The 18,146-nt window shown below is 40.7% G+C and overlaps 1 protein-coding gene across 1 annotated transcript in view; it reads right to left on the bottom strand.

The window, feature by feature from the left end:
- Positions 1–17,945, bottom strand: part of OXCT1 (3-oxoacid CoA-transferase 1) — an 84,323-nt gene extending 66,378 nt beyond the window's left edge. Inside the window, exons 1-4 of the mRNA XM_071425496.1 lie at positions 17,709–17,945; positions 14,118–14,226; positions 12,701–12,791; positions 1,191–1,326 (exon numbers count right to left, since the gene is read on the bottom strand). Coding sequence (XP_071281597.1) covers positions 1,191–1,326; positions 12,701–12,791; positions 14,118–14,226; positions 17,709–17,780 — 408 coding nt within the window. The 5' untranslated portion in view covers positions 17,781–17,945. The remainder of the gene's footprint in view (positions 1–1,190; positions 1,327–12,700; positions 12,792–14,117; positions 14,227–17,708) is intronic.
- Between the last annotated feature and the right edge of the window lie 201 nt (positions 17,946–18,146).

Below are 18,146 nucleotides of genomic sequence, written 5' to 3'. Positions count from 1 at the left end.
ATACATATTCATATATACATTTTCAAGCTTCATATGAATATAATCTATTAATAATTGATTCCATTAAAGGAATTCACACAAATAACATACAGTTGGTTCTTAACAGATGCATGACCCTAAGGTGGTATATTGGCTTTGCAAGGTTGTGGTAGCTAGAGGGGTGGTTTCTATGAGAATATGCCAGAAGTTTCCTCCAGTGTCCACAGAACCAGTGCCAAGCTGGTTCCAAGACTAAGCCCAGCAGCAACAGGGGTAGTGCCTCTGGGACAGCATATTGAAGAAGGAGACCCTCTTGCACAGATGGAAGTGTGCACTCCCTCTGCATCCAGAGCAGAGAGGAGTGAGAATATGTGAGAGGAACAGCTCTGCAGGCATCAAGATGAGTGAAGAAAGAGGGTCAGGAGGTGCTCCAGGTGCCAGGAAAGAGATTCCCCTGCAGCCCGTGGCAAGACCATGGTGAGGCAGCTGTGCCCGTACAGCCCATGGTGGGCCACAAAATCCACCTGCAGCCCCTGAAGGATCCCACACCCGAGCAGGTAAATGCCTGAAAGAAGGTTGTGACCCCATGGGAAGCCCATGCTGGAGCAGGCTCCTGGCAGGACCTGTGGCTCCAAGGAAAGAGGAGCTCACGCTGGAGCAGTTTTGTTGGCAGGACTTGTGACTCCGCAGGGAATCCACATTGGAGCAGGAAGAAGGTAGGGTTGGCGTAAAGTATATGTAGGGGAAGGCGGTGTTAAGATTTGGTTTTACTTCTCTTAGCCCACTCTGATTTGACTGATATAAACTAAATTAAGCTCCCCAGGATGAGTCTATCGTTCCCAAGATCATAACTGGTGAGTGATCTCTCTCTTTATTTATCTCAACCCATGAGTCTTTTGTTATGACACCTGTCCAGCTGAGGGGAGTTGAGAATGAGGCATTGGTGAGCACCTGGCATCTCTCTCTTCACTTATCTCAATCCATGAGTCTTTTGTTATATTTTCTCCTCCCTGTCCAGCTGAGGGGAGTTGAGAGTGAGGCTTTGGTGAGCACCTGGAATCCAGTCAGGGTCAGCCCACCACAGATGGCAAGCGTCTTCTGCACACAAGCAAAACATTTCAATTGCAAAAGAATTTTATAAGAGCACTTAGGCATTATTCTACTCAATATTTTAAATTAAAAGAACCCACTCTCCTAGAGACACTCCTTACCTGTGGTGTAAGCTCAACTTCAAGCTCACCAGATAAATACTGGCGTTCAAATTCAGCGTTCTCTCCAACATATGATGACACCATGCGTTTTATCTGCTTTGTCTGAAGCAGAAGACCAAGTCCAAAATTGTCAACACTGTATAGAAAATGAAAAAGAAAACAGACAAAACAGTTTTATTGTAAAAAAAACACTTGATAAGCTGTAATGACTTAACAAAAAAGGACAGAGTTATCTCCCCCACACATAACAAACTGAAGACAAAAAACAAATTCCAGCCTTTAGAGGGTAAAGCATCAGCTACAATTAAAATTTAATATTTCAGTTTTAAGACCTCATGTCTTCCAAGGCACAGAATACACCCAAAAAGTTCCAGTTAAAGTAATTTCACATGTTAGCAGCTGAAAAATACCAGCTTGACAAGTGGTGTTATTTTACATATCCGCTCCTTTAAAAAGCCTTACCAAATTATTTAAAAGTCAGACATGGCTTTGAGTGAATAAAGACATATTTTTGTTTACACTCCTGCTCACTGGGAAAAAGACAAGTGATTGCTTAGCAGCCCAAGGAGAAAGGCGCATTGATATTTCTAATGCTAGTTACTATATGAGGTAAGAGAATTTTTGTACTTAAATTTTCTTATAATAATAAATAATTAAATCTCTTACTAAATAACCACCTACTCCAACAAAGGATTTTGGCACTACAAACAAGATCTTCTTGTCTATGTCAACTGAAACTGAATGCCAGAGATGCTATACATTTTTCTTGTGCCAGTGGTTCCAAAATTCTGATATCCTTCATTATGTTTGTATGCTATACTGCGTACTTCTGGATTAGAGACATTTTTCAGGAGTTCTTGCAATCAAGGTTTCTCTGTAAAAAATGCTACTTCAGTTCAAGGAAATACAAGGTTAACATATAAATATGGAAATAAACATAAATGATATTATAAAGACAGGGTTTTTTCACTTTTCCAGCTCATTATGCAAGATGGCAGCTGACTGGCTCATGTGTGAAGCTCCTCCACATTTATGTTGGTCTCTGAATGATATAAGCAGAGAACTCAGACCTTCCAGTCCCTCTACAAAAAAGATGCCATGATGCAGAATTACTTCACAAAAAATGATGTATATCTGCCCTGAACTGGCTCAATTCAGTATGACTTAATTATCCACACAATGGCTTGACATTTCAGGATAAGAAATACAGAAAAATATTAAAATAATCTTTTAAGTTATCAATCATTCAGCACTTTGTTATTAACACACATGTGCTTACAATATATGAATCCTGTTGAAAACACCCTTCCAGAAGAAGAGCTCCAAACTAAGACCAGATTAAAAAACTTTACTATTATGCAGTATTCATTTTCAAATATAAAAGTGGAAATGCTTGCCAGCCATAGCACAGGCTGCAGTGCGGCAGGTGAAGGGAGAGGGGCTGAGCAAGCAGGACCAGCACCAGCTCTTCCTCTCCCACCACAATACTCAGAGAGCTGCATGGACAGACATGCAGCCCCAGTGCCTTCGCAACTGCATGCATCATGAACACTATTTTAAGGTTAGGACTATTTTAGGAGGTAGCCCACTTCAGTGCATACTCAAGCACTTTAGAAACTGGATGAGAGGAAGTGAAACAAGCTTCTCTGACCTGGTTCTCTGAATTTATTCTATGTTCTCTAGATACAAAAAAATGTGATTTATTATAAAAGCTTGCTCCACTCTCCAACTCTGACCGATTAAAAAAAAGTTAAAAATCTAACCATGATGCAACTTCCAAAATGTTCTGGTGCCAAAGCCTCGGGACTAAAATGTGCGTTGCCTAGAAACAACCCGTGTTTCTAACCCACCACAAGAAAAAAATCCTCCAGCTTGAAACTAGAAGAGCCAAGAATAGAGAGGAAAGAGGAGTCTTGTGGGCAAAAGAGATTATAAAAAAGAATAAAAAATTTAAAATCCAGAATTTCCTGTATGGAATAATTCAAAGCAGGACAATTCCTCTCACATGAAAACTATCTAACCCTTACATCTCATTGTAAAAGGTAGTAAACAAATGTAAAAGACCAGTCAACACCTGATGGCAGTTAAACAGGTTGGTGTAATTATGGCACTGTGTGGCAAAAGTGCAGAACTGAAACAAAACTGTACAGTGCTTTCTAGTGCAAGAACAAGAGGAAGCTTCCTGAACTGCTTGCAAGCCAGAGTTTGCAATCTCTGTGTATCATTCAGGTGGTTAACACTGCTCTTTTCATTACAAAACTTGGAAGTTACCAAATAGAAAAAACAAATTCTGCATGAAGACAATGAAACACTGTGTGCATTGGTGTAAGAAAGGATGGCAAGAGAGGGCCAGGAGCAGATTTGTAATGGTTAAAGAAATTTCTCCTTCATTTCACTAAGATCCATAATCCTTGCTCTTACATTCTCAGAAGCAGCTACTGAAGCATATTGTCCTTAATAGGATTTTGCATATCATCTTGCAGGATTCCATGTGGATACACTTGATTTCCTGATCTACTACTGTGAGGTATCTTCTATCAAATGAAACTCTGTAGTTATGAAGATTAAACAGAAAGTTGTACAAAGCTTATCCTGTCACACTCATGCCAAATTGTTCTTCACTTCATAAGTCACTCTTTCTTACTCTTCTCCTCAAATGTAGCAAATTTGTTCAAAAACAAAATTGCTGTGAGGATCTGTTATTGAGCGTACAACAAGATCATATTTCCCTAGCACAATGAGAACAGGAATTTCCCCTTTCAGAAGTCATGCACCAGGAGGTTCTGCTTGCCTGGTAACACAAAATTACTTCAACTCCCACATGCACTTAATCTTCAGAGCAACAGCACAAAATCCTGTTGCCATTACTCATACAGGGTTTTTTTAGATGTACATTTCTTGAAAGAAAATACACTGCCATCCATCTCTTTTGAGGATGCAATCTGTATTTAGGTTTCCAGCTAAAATAACCCTTTTGCTTTCATATGCATCAGTTTTCATGTCCCTTCAAAAACCCATTTTGAAGACTTCAGCATATTTCTTGTTTCCTATGTTCTTCTCTTACATGTCAATGTCTCAAGAAACACACATTTCACACAGAAAACACTGTTCTCACTCTTATTTTCCCTTTGATTTTCATGTGACATCTCTATCCAAGATTACAACTTTCAAAAATCCTCTGGTTTATGGATACTTCTTTCAATATAACAGTTCTATGGGAATAGTTATTAGTTCGCCTTTACTGTCTTTTGCTGCTTTCTTGATCATGTTGTTTTAAGCAAAGAGCCTTTTGAACTTGTCAGCTTTGATTATGTTTACCCTCAAAATGTTACCTTATAAAAATTTGCCTCGCAGGCTACACTCCACTATCAAACAGCAACCATAGAAAGAAAAAAAAAGAATCTTTACTGAGTGCATGAAAAGAATATACCCCATACACCTATTTCACAAGCCGGATTCAGTCCTTTACAAATGAAAACAAAGGCAAATGCAATAAAAATATGCTGCCCTAGATAGGAAGGAAGAAGGTGTGGTAGAAGTTGACACAGTTGTTATGAGTGCAGTCAGAAAAGGGAAAGTACACATTAGTGCTAGACACTGAATGCATTCTTTCACCTTCAGATAAGTTTGGATTTCTAGAAGTTTGCCCATTCTGTATTAAGATGAAAAGTGAATCAATAGAATAAATGAAATGCATATAGGAAAAGAGAACTAGGCATTCATTAAGGATATCAGTGACCTAAGTTACCCCAAATTATTGATATAGACAAGAAAATTAAGGAGCTCTGATTGTCTAGCAACACGTTCATTCCAGTTGTTTTGTCCCTCTCAGACCTACAAAAACTTCCTGAAAAAAGCTATGTCTGCCTTTTCTAATTTAAAAAATTCACCAAATATGACGCCCAGACAGATCTAGCCCACACATCTCCAGTGTACTGGAAGTAGTCAAAGGCAACATGTCGGTATTTCACTGCAGATAAACAATAATCTGCTGCTCTCAGCCCTTCTTCTTTGGTGCCTCAAGCATAACACATTCTACAGCATCACAGGAAGAAGACATTACCTAAGTCTCCAAACTGATAAAAAGCCTCACACACCAACAAGCCCTACACAGCCTGATGAAGCAGGAAATAAAAATTTGCATTCTTAAGCAGAAAAAAAATGGCTACTTGGAATGTCACACACTCTGGCACAAAACATACAATGGCTTATTGTTGGGGGGGTTGTGTAAAAGGAAACATCACAAGACAATTACAACTCTCCCCTCTCTCTGCCTTTGTAAAGATATTTATTTGTTTCTAAAACATGTGGGTGTGGTCAGAACAGACCAGCTGCCTTTACTGGATGGAAAGCAGCATCAATTAGAATGAGGGTCTCCTTCTAGATTTCTTAAAGAGATAGCTTCCTCTACTAATTGTTCAAAGATTCTCCAGAAGCTGATATTCCTGGGAGATTACACATGACCAGAAATTGTTACTTATGAAATATTAAAATGAATACATAGAGTTTTGGAGAATTAAAATGTGTTGATCAAGGAACTAACATGATGCACCCCCTGATCTTCCTCCTCTTTTGGTGACTGGAAAGATAGGAAGGTAAAACTACACCACCCCTGAAAACTACAGATTGAGAAGGAAAAGCATGCAATAAGAATCCTGTGGCAAGGCTCCACCTCAGGCAGAAACCAAAGTTTCTGCAACTAGGTGTTGCTGCCAAAAAATGCACATAAATGGCTGGTTCTACTGCAGGAAAACATTTTATGTAAAGATACCAGTCAGCTTCTGGAGACAGACAGGCAGGCTTTTTAGGTACTCATCGGCTCCAAGTGTTACATAATGAAGCATGAAACTTGATAACAGACGGACCTGTTCTAGAGCTAGAAATTTTCTTGGCAATAGGCTAAGGGTGAGGAAAGGAACCAATTTCCTCTGACATTCTCCATGTAGAAGATGAGAGGCTGACTTTATTTTCAACTTCACCTTTTCAGTCTTCAAAAGGATTTGCTCCAAGCTACATGCAATTATGCCTTCTGACAGATCCACAATTCCTAAGGAAGACCAGATATGCTTCCCAACTAAAAGGAATGCATCAATCACTGCCTGCATGGCATTTCTTAGTAGCAGAGACTACTTTCAGGCTTACAGGGGTGCCTGACTATAGCATGTAACTTTACCAACAAGAAAGTTATGTGGACAGAGGTACCACTCGCATTCTTAGGGACACACATTCTTAGGTCCACAAAAATAAAGTATAATCCTGGCTGCACCAGAAAGATCCTAAACAGCCTTTGTGCAGAAAATTAATAAATGTATACTACATGGTATTTGCTGGAAGACACTGAACAAAAGTGCAGGCACACCCAGGGCAAAATTAATGCAGATCATCATGTAACATGATTAACATGTAGTTCTTTATAGCTCATCTTCCCCAGTCTTACAGCTGGCACTGTAAGACACAATGACACTATGTCCTACCATAAGTTCCCCATCTGTAAGGCCACTAAAGAGCCGGCTTAGATGATACTGTGTTTCTCCTTCTCCATCCCTCACTTCCCAAAGGGTACCAAGAATGAGGAGAACAAGGTGAGAAATAGGAGTTAACAAACAGACAGAGAAAAACAGATTCAGCTCACAGAAAGGTAAATATTCAGAGATATAAGGCTTATTTGCCTTGTTGTTTCTTGACTTTAGCCAAATATCTTCACACTGTCTTCAGCAACCTTGTTTTCCTAGGACATTTTCCCATATGTCTGATTGCAAATTGCTAAATGGAAAGCAAAAAAGAGAGGATAAAGCTCTCTGAAGAAAGAAAAAAGAAGCTCTCTGTAGACTGAAAAGAGAGGTGGAAGAGAGAAGTATGGGCGCTGCCATATGCTATGGCAGTCTTGCTCAGGAGCCTATGAGAAGGAGGGAGGGAAGGAGGGAGGGAGGCCAGGGTTGTAGAAAATCACAAAGCCCTGTGTGCAAACTGGCATTCCTGAGCCTTACTCTCCCTCTACTCCTTCTCTGCAGTGTCTGCATTGGACCCTTGTCCTTCTGCTACTGAAGTATTCTCATGGGAACTCTGTCCTCTCTGCTCTCATAACTTCCTTTTGAGTCTCACAGCAAAATGGCAGTATTGTTCCTCCACCATCCTCCTCCAAAAATGATGCTCTTCTGCTGTGACAGTGATGGGTGCAGGCATATAGGCCAAGTCCATACAAGGCAGAGATAATTTCTCCAGAGGAGAAATCCCGTAGATTGCATGGTTACACCAGCAGCAGTCTCCCCTCTCTACATTCCTTTCTGGTATGAAACGGTGTACTGTGTTTTAAAATAACAAGTCGAACAACCCTATTCAAAATGTCTAAAATGTACCATATTTTTCCTTCACAGAGAAGGTATATCATATAGAATTAATCTGATAAATATTTAAATTTAATCATGAAGACATCGTACTTCAAAAGTCACCCAGCCAAAAGACAGGTTTGACTTTCATTGTCATTTCTACAACCAATTCCTCAACCATGCTGAGTTCTATATCTATTCTTTTTCTCATTTGTCATCACAACCAGAAAGCTATCTCCACAGCTGATTTCTCAATAGTTCCAAGCAGTACAAAGTTAGAACAATCTGCCCTGCCAAAATCGTAGATCACCTCCACGCTAAAATTAGCGAGATGACTTAAGGCAGATTTTCAGGGATTTGCAGTTCAAACAGTGTCAGCAATTTAACAGCTGTAATAAAGCATCTGATTAGATTCTTTTTAAAGAATGCAGACAATTAAAAAAAAATCAAATAATCAAATTCACTGAAAATATATAGTCTCCTGATTTTGGCAATTTGCCATGTGCAGGATTTTACATAATTCCACTCTTCTCTCTCTACCAAGAGAAGTAAGAATCACAGGTGGCCTTCTTTTTCATTTCTGAAAATATATCTAATTTGGGATATTTGAAGAATTTCTTATAAATATACAAAAATGACACACACACTGTAAGACACTCTGAGCATCACCTTGATCCCATCTCTGTGTACATACAAGCCTCCTTGCCTGTTCCTCAGACATTTTCAGTTACCTTTTAACTTTCTGAAGCAAGAGATTATCTAATTTGTCCCACTAAAACCACTCAATATTTAATACTATATGGAAAAAAACTTCACAACCTTCTGTGAATTTAAAATGCAATTTCCACATGATGGTATTTTTTTACATACATTTACATTTGAATATGTTTTTAATAAGCGTAAGTAATATTAAGACAGACAGACATACATACAGATAGATAGATATTTTAGTAACAGTAACAGTGGAATTAAGCCACATGAGTTACATGCAAGAAAAACCAGGGAATCCACAGCAAAGATGACAGACACATTCTGGTTTTAACAGAAATGTACCGTTCAAAGCAACAACTGAAAAATGAGATAACCTTAAACTTTACCTTACAGAACATTTATCAAAACTGTCTTAAATCCAAATTATTTCATTGCAAAGAATTTAAAGATACATTTTGTGCTTTAGAATATGGGGTGCAGTAAGTTTACCACTGCATCTGATCCCACAGACACTGTCTTTTGAGGATTTGGGAACCACAAATAGCCCAACCCATTAGGAAAACAAGAGTAATGGCACTCAGGCACTAAGGCACCATGCTCAAAAGTGCAAATGCTTATCTCAAAGTCATCTTTTCCTTCCTAATGCCTAACATTGTAACATTAAAAGACCTTCAAAAAGAATACAGAGACCAAAGGTTCAAAAAGCTGATAATGCCTTATAAGAACACAATCTGCACCAGTGATAATCTGACAGATGCTGTCAATCTCCTTTCAGATGATCACCCAGGTGATAAGCAATTATGATCTTAACTGTGACATCTCTATTTTTAGTGTAAGTGAAAACCTTTTATTCAAAACAACTGCATTCAAAAAGGATGCATTTTTAAGTCTCAAAAACAGACAAAACCAAAATTTGATAAAACAATCAGACCACACACACAGTTATCACAAATAATGGACTTCATTTTCAATCTGCAAAATTCAGCCTATTCAGGTGGTAGATACAATGCTGATTTTAGTATGTGATTATAGCCAAAATTATTTATCCATTTTATTAAGCACAATTAATTAAAAATAATAATTTCATGCACAATTTTTTTAACTTTCATTTAAAATATTTGGCTATGTTTATAGTTTTTGTTGCAACACAGGGCCTGAAACAACAGGTAGCCTGCATTAGAAAGTCTTAGCTGAGCCAAAGCTGAGCCTAATTTTGGCTGAGCCAAAACATCCAAGTCCCAGGTTCCAAGCAACTTCCAATCAGAATGCAAAAAGATACCACGAAGTTACATGGAGATGAGAAAAACAACCAAAAAGGTAAGGTATACCAATCACAGCTATGTTGGGAATTTACTGAATCAATGTTTAAAATGAGATTTTTAAAATTTATTTATTTATCCATTCATTTACTTTCATTTATTTACTATTTTAAAATATTTTTATTAATTTTAATACTGGCAAATGTAGGATGAATCAAATTAAAACAAGAATGAAGAAAATCTGTAATAAAATGGATTTCAGTAGCCTACTGAGACAGAACACACTCAATTTAAAGGGCTTACAAAAACACAGTGTAAATAAAGTATTTACAGTATGAACAACATAAAGAAAACAAGTTATAGGAGAAGGTGTGAGAGGATGTATTTTAGAAGCACACCTATCTGTCACAGTTATCTTGCACTATTGCCCTGGGTTCACAAGCTTCAGTTTCCCCTGCAGCAAGTTGTGTAAATACCAGAGGTACTGGATATTTGAACTGCTTCACTTTCAAACACTTTGCCTTGTTTGGCTTGGCAAGAGTAACTGCTCTTAAAGGCGCTGTTTCGCTGGCCAACACACAGCATGAGCACGGGCATAATGTGCAGCAGCAGACAGAAAGCCGAGCACCCCATCACACTACTGTACAACCTGTCATTGAAAAGCTTTAAAGAGGCCAAAAACAGGACTTCACTTGCCAGCAATTACATGATTTGAACAAGTTTTTGCAGGAGGAATCTCCTCCCAATTACACTGCAGTACAGAACAGTAAGTAGTATGTGAACTTGTGAACATCCTACTCCTTTAATGTTGTTTCCAGATATTGCCAAGCATTTCTAGGCTCTGCTGAACCTTGTTTCCAGCTAGAAAAGTTGGCAAGAACACCTCACGACTTTCTAATTACCGCTTTCCCTTAGCTGTAAGCAAATCACTGTCTCTACTGCTGCTGTTTTAGTTATAAACAGACAGCTCTGTAACATTCCATGGTTCTCACATATTGAAAGGCATGTGACTTAATCCATGCAGCTGCACTGCTCTCCAGAACAGGCTGTCTGTCCCCGTGCACTTGGCTCCTTCCCTGATCCAATTACAAGCTGCCTGCTAACCCCTGCAGGACAAGAAAACCTTACCACAACCAATTACCTCCTATTGGCTGGAAGAGCTGGAGAAAAGAAAGCAGCTGCAGTCAAGAAACTGAAACACAGCCAGGCATCAACTGCAACACAAGGTCACCAAACCATATGTCAATTTGAAAGTGGCAAATTACTCATTCCACAAAGTGCCTGATACCTCAACATTACAGGAACAATTGACCCTTTGAATACAACTGCTGTAGGGTATACGACTGCTGTGCTCCTTCATTTGTAAAAGCATTTATTGGTGTTCCAATATTTGATCATAGATAAATCCACTAAACTTTTGGACATGGTATTAGAAGATGCTAAGAAGATGCATGATATTAGAAAAGCATGCTTTTTTACCGGCTAATTAGAAGATTAGAAATTGTATCAATTGCTGTTATGAGAATTCTGACTTCATTTCTGACAACAGCTGTGTTTTAACCTGGTTCCCAAACACTACCATACTTTAGCAGGCTAAATTCCACACAGTAGGAATACAGTAAATACAAAGATAGATTAAACAGTTATTTTATTATTGATTAAATTTCAAAGTAAATTATACTGTCCAACAGAAGAGTAAAACTTGTATTTTTACCAACTAGACTTTAAGAAAAAACTCTAGATGCCCTTGTAACAATTTTCAAATTGTTACACTGCTCTGTGAGGAACTCTCCAGGCTTTCATGAATGTTATACAAAACTAGTTGCAAGAGAACAGGAATTAAATTTTGCTTTCCTGACAGCAGCCAGTGGAAATTTTTACAGAAATCACTTCCACCTCAGAATCCAAAGAACTTTCAGGAAAGTTAATATTATTTCAACATAAATTAATTCTAACCTATAATATCAGCAATTATATTCAGAATGCAATACAAAATGTCTTCCTTTTCATCCTATTGCACAGTGCTCCTCTTTCTACTTTTTCTCATCTTTTTCTCATATTCAGACTTTCACCTCCCCTTCAGGAACATCTGTTCAACCTCTCTATCTGCAAATATATGTGTGTTATTCAAAAATAAGACTATGAGGAAAGTTAATGATCTCTACTCTAGAGCTTGACCTTTCCACACAAAATTATTTATTTTCTTTCTTTCTTTCTTTCTTTCTTTCTTTCTTTCTTTCTTTCTCTCTCTCTCTTTCTCTCTTTCTTTCTTTCTTTCTTTATCTCTTTCTTTCTTTCTTATCATCCAGCAGAAATTGTTTCCCACAAGATTCTAAGGAGCTTAAGTTTGACTGTGTATGTACCAAATACCAAAAAAAAAATCTGCTATCCAATAAATGTGCAATTAATATTTTACATATTAATACTTTTATTTAATTTAATTTATATTTTCATCAATGCACTTCAACAGAAGTGGTTGTAGTTATTTCTCTATATGGGGATCATTAGGTATTGTGGAGCTTATATATAACTATATTGTGGAGGTATAAGGTATTAGGTATTGTGGAGCTTATTATATAACTATAATGAACAGTTTGTGTAAAAATTAGCCTGAATGAGAAGATGAGAAATTATACAAGAAAGAAGTATTCTCAATTTCAACCCCACATGAACTTCTTAAGGGGCAAGCATTTAAAAAAATAAATCAAAAATTTGAAGACTCATTAAAGAGACTCTCCATTCATTCATCATAGATATTCTCTGCTGGTTTTGTGTTGCTTGGAATCTTTTTTAAAGTAACAAATACAGTAAGAGGGTCAGAAAGCACCAAAGTGAGTTTAAAAAATATATACCTATTTGGAACTTTACAAAAAAACATACACGCAAAATCACTGATACTAGATTTAAAGCCTCTCAGTTAGACTTTCCAGTTAGAGTCAACCAGTTAAATATACAAAAATTTAAATTAAAAAAATATTTATAGTAACATAACTGCAACTCTACACCATGACAATTGGTCCTTGACAAAGTCAAGTATATACATAGTACTGAGCTTCCTGGGCTCCTTCCAAAAATAACACTTTCGAACCAAGCTGTCTGGTTAATATAAAATTATGATGGTGAAAAGAAAGATGTTTTTAATATATATCAGCCTTTTCACATAATTGGAATTTTTAGTCTGTACTTATTAAACCACAGACATATGAATACCTACCCTGCATTGTTACTGACTGCTGTTATTCCCTTTACCCCAGTCTTCAGTAAACCCCCAATGAGGTTTTCAGGAATCCCACACAATCCAAAACCTACACAAAATAAAAAAAAAAAATTGATTATGTGACAAGTGTCTGAAAGAACACAGAATGTCAGAAGTATGGGAATTAAAAATCTTTTCTGAGAAGCTCTTTAGTCAACTAAATAAATCAAATTTCCAGACGACTTGCTCTCTAGTACTGGAATCTCCCATTCAGCAGACACTTCCCAGTTTGGAGAAAGCTCTCTACCCATCAGAGTGGGCTTTTAGGGAAGTGCTCCAGGGCCATGGCTCTCCATATGTATGTCCTCAACCCAGTACCCATTATTCCTCCTTCTCTTTCTACCCATTCAACCTTCCTATCTTTGCTGCACATCCCATAGCTTAGCCTGTGTAATTAGGTGAAAAAAGTCTAGGAGTTTGAACACCCTTGGGAGGATATCTGCCTGGAATCACAAAAATCTAGATCTCCACCAAGGCACAAGAACCTCACATTCCCACCTATTATGAGAGACTCCAGCACCTCTAAAATGAAATACCATGTCACACTACAAGCACTACCTTTTCACAGAATCACGGAATCAATTAGGTTCTAAAAGACCCCTGAGATCTTCAAGGCCAACCTATCTTGGCCTTAAATCTTCCTTCCTTCATGAATTAGCAACAACAACAAAAACAAACATAATTCCTGCAGAAGGAATTTTGCCTCATTATATCTCTCCATTGAAGTGTTTTACAATCTTACATTCATTCCTTCTGCAATATCAAAACAACTTAAGAAATAGTTAAATCATTTTTTAAAAAATGCAGATGGAACAGCATGAAATTGTGGAAAGCATCTACAATATCTAAAAGATCAAGTCACAGTGAAAGTTAGTATGGTGCAACTTCTTGACTCTTCTGGAAATGCCACACATAAGCATTAAGGGTAACGTAGATAAGTATTATCTTCACTTCCTAACACAGAAACAGGTTAGGCAGTTTGTTGAAGGTCACAGAGACCCAGAGACTGTGCAGACAAAGGATACAGAGTGCAAACATAAAACAATCAAACCATATGCAATGACAATGCTATCCTGAAAATTCTCAAGGTCATTTTCTGGATTCAACCAAATAAATAGAGTCCAGTTTTTGGTTTTTGCTAGTCAGAAAAAAACCCTGTTTTTCTGAGATTTTTTCCCCTTCCCTATGACACAACCTGGATTTTCTCACTGAAGGAGTATGCCCTTCATGAGCAGAGTAGGAAAACACTTGTTTAAAAAATCATGCAATTCCATGGATTCTCAAATTAGTTAATAGTAAAAGAAACAAGGTAAATGAGTAAAAAGTATCTCATTAACATAAGATGCTTGCAACCATAAAGAATTTAAATATTTACCACCAACAAGTATAGTTGCCCCATTGGGTATATCTTTTACAGCTTCAACAGGATCAGTGTAAAATTTGGTGTTGCGATGACAGCTGGTAGAAAAATAGCACCCACAGATCTGCAACAACAATAAAACAAACAAGTGAATGAACAAAAGGCATTAGCTTTGTAATGAAGACCATGCCTCTGTCTAGATAAGGGGGAAATAGATACAGAAAGATATTGCTGCTGTAAATACTAAGGCAGAGTGGGGGGGGGGAGGGAGAGCAGGGGTGAGAAGGAAGGGAAGTGCAGGTGTCAAAAACAAGAGAATTCCATCCTGAATTACTGACAAATTGTGCCTTTCTGAGAACAGATTTACAAATGCAATTCCTCAGCACAAGTTGGAGCCATCCACAGACTCCTTAAACCTATATATTGCTACATTAGCTTCAAAGGCATCCAGACACTAAACATAATCACAAACTGCTGAAAGAAAGACAAAACCACCACAAAATTTGAATGGAAGCCACAGAACAATAGGAAGGACAGCATTGTACCAGCAGTATGCTAAGCAGGGACACCCTTCCACAGAGTGAACCTTCCCTCAGTTTCCTTGTGCAGTCTTAGAACTTTCTAACGTGGTCTTAGAGATCCTCATGTTGTTGAATAAGTCCATAATCAAGGAGACTCCAAGAAATGCATGAAATATGGAGGGCAAGAGGGAAATCAACATAAATCCCACCCCCAAACCTGGACCTCACAGGGCAAAGCCATTACACAGTAGTCATCATAACTTATGTATGTACTGTTATGTACTAAGACCACAGTTACCTTTTTATTTTCTTTAATATTTACCACTAATACCATGCATTAATACTACTCGAGTATTTGTTCAGGAACCAGAAGAAAAACTGATACCTAAGTCACTATGTGGAAACAGTCTCAATAAATTCAGAAAATCTGGAAGCTAAAGTAGTACCTACTGGTGTTTCAAATTCTAGCTTGATAGCAGGAGTGAAAAAAATATATTGTGAAAGAGAGAGAAAAATTAATAAATAAACAAGGTAATCTCAACACTTTGAAGACAATAGTCCAGTTCTTCCCTGAAGAGTTCTTACCTTAAGAGTTACCTACAGTTATAACAAGGGCAACAAATTTTGGCTCAGTTCCACTATTACACAAGCTGTTCTCTTTTTATAATTAAAGCTGCAAGAATTTATACTGAATATTAAGAAAAACCATCTGAATGGAAGCTTACCTCCTTCCCAGTGGAGACCCTGATGTTCCTCTGCTTTGATGGGCTCAATAAAAAAATCAGTATGCGGGTCATAAGAAACAATGTCATGTGAGAAAAACTGCAAGAGCCTTCTGCATGCCAAATTAAACCATGAATGTTTCTCCACTGATCCATGGTACTTGAAAAGTCACAGCGTCAGGTGCAGTCCCTTAAGACTTCCCTGACGGAAACATTGTGCCCACCTTTAAAAAGGATAAAAAAGGAGGACACCAGGAACTACCAACCTGTCAACCTCACCTCTGTGCATGGGAGGGCCATGGCACAGATCCTCCTGGAAGCTGTGCTAAGGCACAGGAGGACAGGGACATGATTCAGCTCAGCCAGCACAGCTTCACTGAGGGCAAGTCCTTCCTGATCATACTAGTTACCTTCTGTGATGGAGTGACCACATCAGTGGACAAGGAAAGGGCTATGGATTCATCTGCACTTCTATAAAGCCTTTGACACAGTCCCCCACATCATCCTTGTCTCTAATTTAGAGAGAGATGGATTTGATTGCATGGATTTGGGGGATGAGGAATTGGGTGGATGGCCACATCCAGAGGGGAGTGGCCAAAGGCTCAGATGGATATTGGTGACACATGGTGTTCCTCAGGGGTTCATGCTGGGACCAAGACTGCTTAATATCTTCATCAAAGACAAAGAGAGATCAACTACACACTCAGCCAGTTTTGCAAACCAAGCTAACCAGCGCAGCTGATAACCCTGAGGGATATGATGCCATCCAGAGGGACCTGGACAAGCCAGATGCTGGTGCGGTACCAGCATCAGGGAAACCCCAGGCTGAGTACAGACTGGGAGAGGAACTCATTGACTAATTGGTGCTGCTGGTGGGTGAGAGCCTGCACATGGCCCAGCCATGGCACTCACAGCCCAGAGAGCCAAACATGTCCTGGGCTGCATCCAGAGCCCCGTGGGCAGCAGGGCAGGGAGGGGATTCTGCCCCTCTGCTCTGCTCTGCTCTGCTCTGCTGAGACCCACCTGGAGCACTGCATCCAGCTCTAGGGTCCTCTGAACAGGAACAACAGGGACCTGTCAGAGCAGGTCCAGAGGAATAAGAAGAGCTAGCAGCTTTAGGAATTCCAGTACAACAGGGCTGCAAGAGGGCTTGAGGGCCAGGGCTGGAGGGAAGCCAGGCCTCTGCTGTGTCCCTGTACCCACGCATAGGAAAGTAGTTCAGAGGCCACGTGGCACCTTTTCTTTAATCTTCCCGACTGTGTGCAACAGTGGTGAACAGAGAAGCGTGCATTACACAAGTGTGCATTCGCAGGTTGGATGTCTCCAATGAGTGTATCTGCTCTTCTATCCTAAATATGGTCCTCTCCTCATCCCTTTCCTACCCACCCGGTGTTTGAGAGCAATGGGCTTTCAGGGACTTGAGGCACCAGCGATCACCTATGCTTCCCAGCACACCGAGGCAGCAAGCTAAAACCTCAGGCACTGGCAGCAATTCTGGCAGGTTTAAGGAAGTAGCATGGGGACTGATGAGCTCCTTCCTAGAATAATCAGATTTTAATTATCTGGAAAAGCAAAAATATGACATAGTAAAATAAAACCTGAAAGTGCTAAGATTTGTCCATTAGGATATCAGGAGTAGTAAACACACGAGAAGGTGAGCTTTTTCAAATAAAATAAATTAAGAAAGGCCACAGAGACAGTTCTGGCTGAAGAAACAAAAAAAAAAAAAACTTTGCTATGGTTACATGTGCGTTGGAAACCATTAAATCTGCGAGATTTGGCAGAAGCTTCCCATAGGAAGGGAGCTGCACGGCTGCACAGCACACGTTTCTGGATAGCAGTAGATGGCGGGGCTGCCAGCGAGCTGTGCGCATCTGCTGCCCACCTCCGGGAGGGGAGGCGGTGAGAGCAACATGGCAATACACAGCAACACACTGTAACTGTGCTGCCTTTTGAAATTATGGGAATCTGAGTTAATAATAATAAATTAAATGTAAAAACAAGGGCAAAAAACCCTTAAAAAGCCAACTCTCCTTGCCAGCGTCTCAAGGTCACCGCATCCCCACCCGCCGCCGGGCCCGGGCCTGCGGCGGGGCCGCGCTCTGCCCTCCCGCCTGCTCCCGCCGCCCGCGGGGGCTGCCGCGGGACAAGCCCCTCACGAACAAAGCCATCGCTCCCCCGCGGGGCGGGAAGCGCCTCCCCGGGGCCGCAGGGCGGCCGCCCACCCGCGGCTCGGCTATCCCCGCCACACACGCCGGCCCCGGCGCGGGTGGCTGCGAGCGCGGTGCCCGCCAAGGTCACCCGGCGGGCAGGGCGAGGCGGAGGGGCTCGGACCTGCCTTCCCCGCCGCCCCTCGCCCTTACCTCAGCCCTGCGTGCGGCGGGGAGGAGGATGCGGCGGCCGAGGGGCGGCAGAAGGAATTTGAACGCCGCCATCTTCGCGCTGCGCGGCTGTCGGGGAGCGGAGCGGGGTCGGGAGCCGGGCCGGGCTGGGGCGGCGGCTGCGTGAGCCCAAGGCGGGACGCGGGGAGCAGGAGCGGCGGGACAGCGGAACCCGCGGCGGAGGGAGGGCGAGGGGCTCGGCCCTGACGTGTGCTGACGTCGGTGCGCCCGAGGCGGGGCCGCCGAGCGAGGGGGGCCGGAGGGTTCGGTGCCTCGGTTGTCCCCTCTGCCGCCGGCTCCGGCGGGACCCGGGAGAGCTGTCCAGCCGCCCCGCGCCTGCCGAGCACAGGCAGCCCGTCCCGGGCGCTGTCCCACGGGAAGGGAGCAGCCCCCACTCCTGTAGCTCCACTGATACCTCCG

Source organism: Agelaius tricolor, unplaced genomic scaffold (assembly GCF_023055355.1).
Source record: "Agelaius tricolor isolate 1412-34295 unplaced genomic scaffold, bAgeTri1.0.p SCAF_4, whole genome shotgun sequence".
Classification (NCBI taxonomy): domain Eukaryota; kingdom Metazoa; phylum Chordata; class Aves; order Passeriformes; family Icteridae; genus Agelaius; species Agelaius tricolor.
Note: the sequence above shows the minus strand (reverse complement) of the source record. Positions and strands in the feature narration are given on the sequence as shown.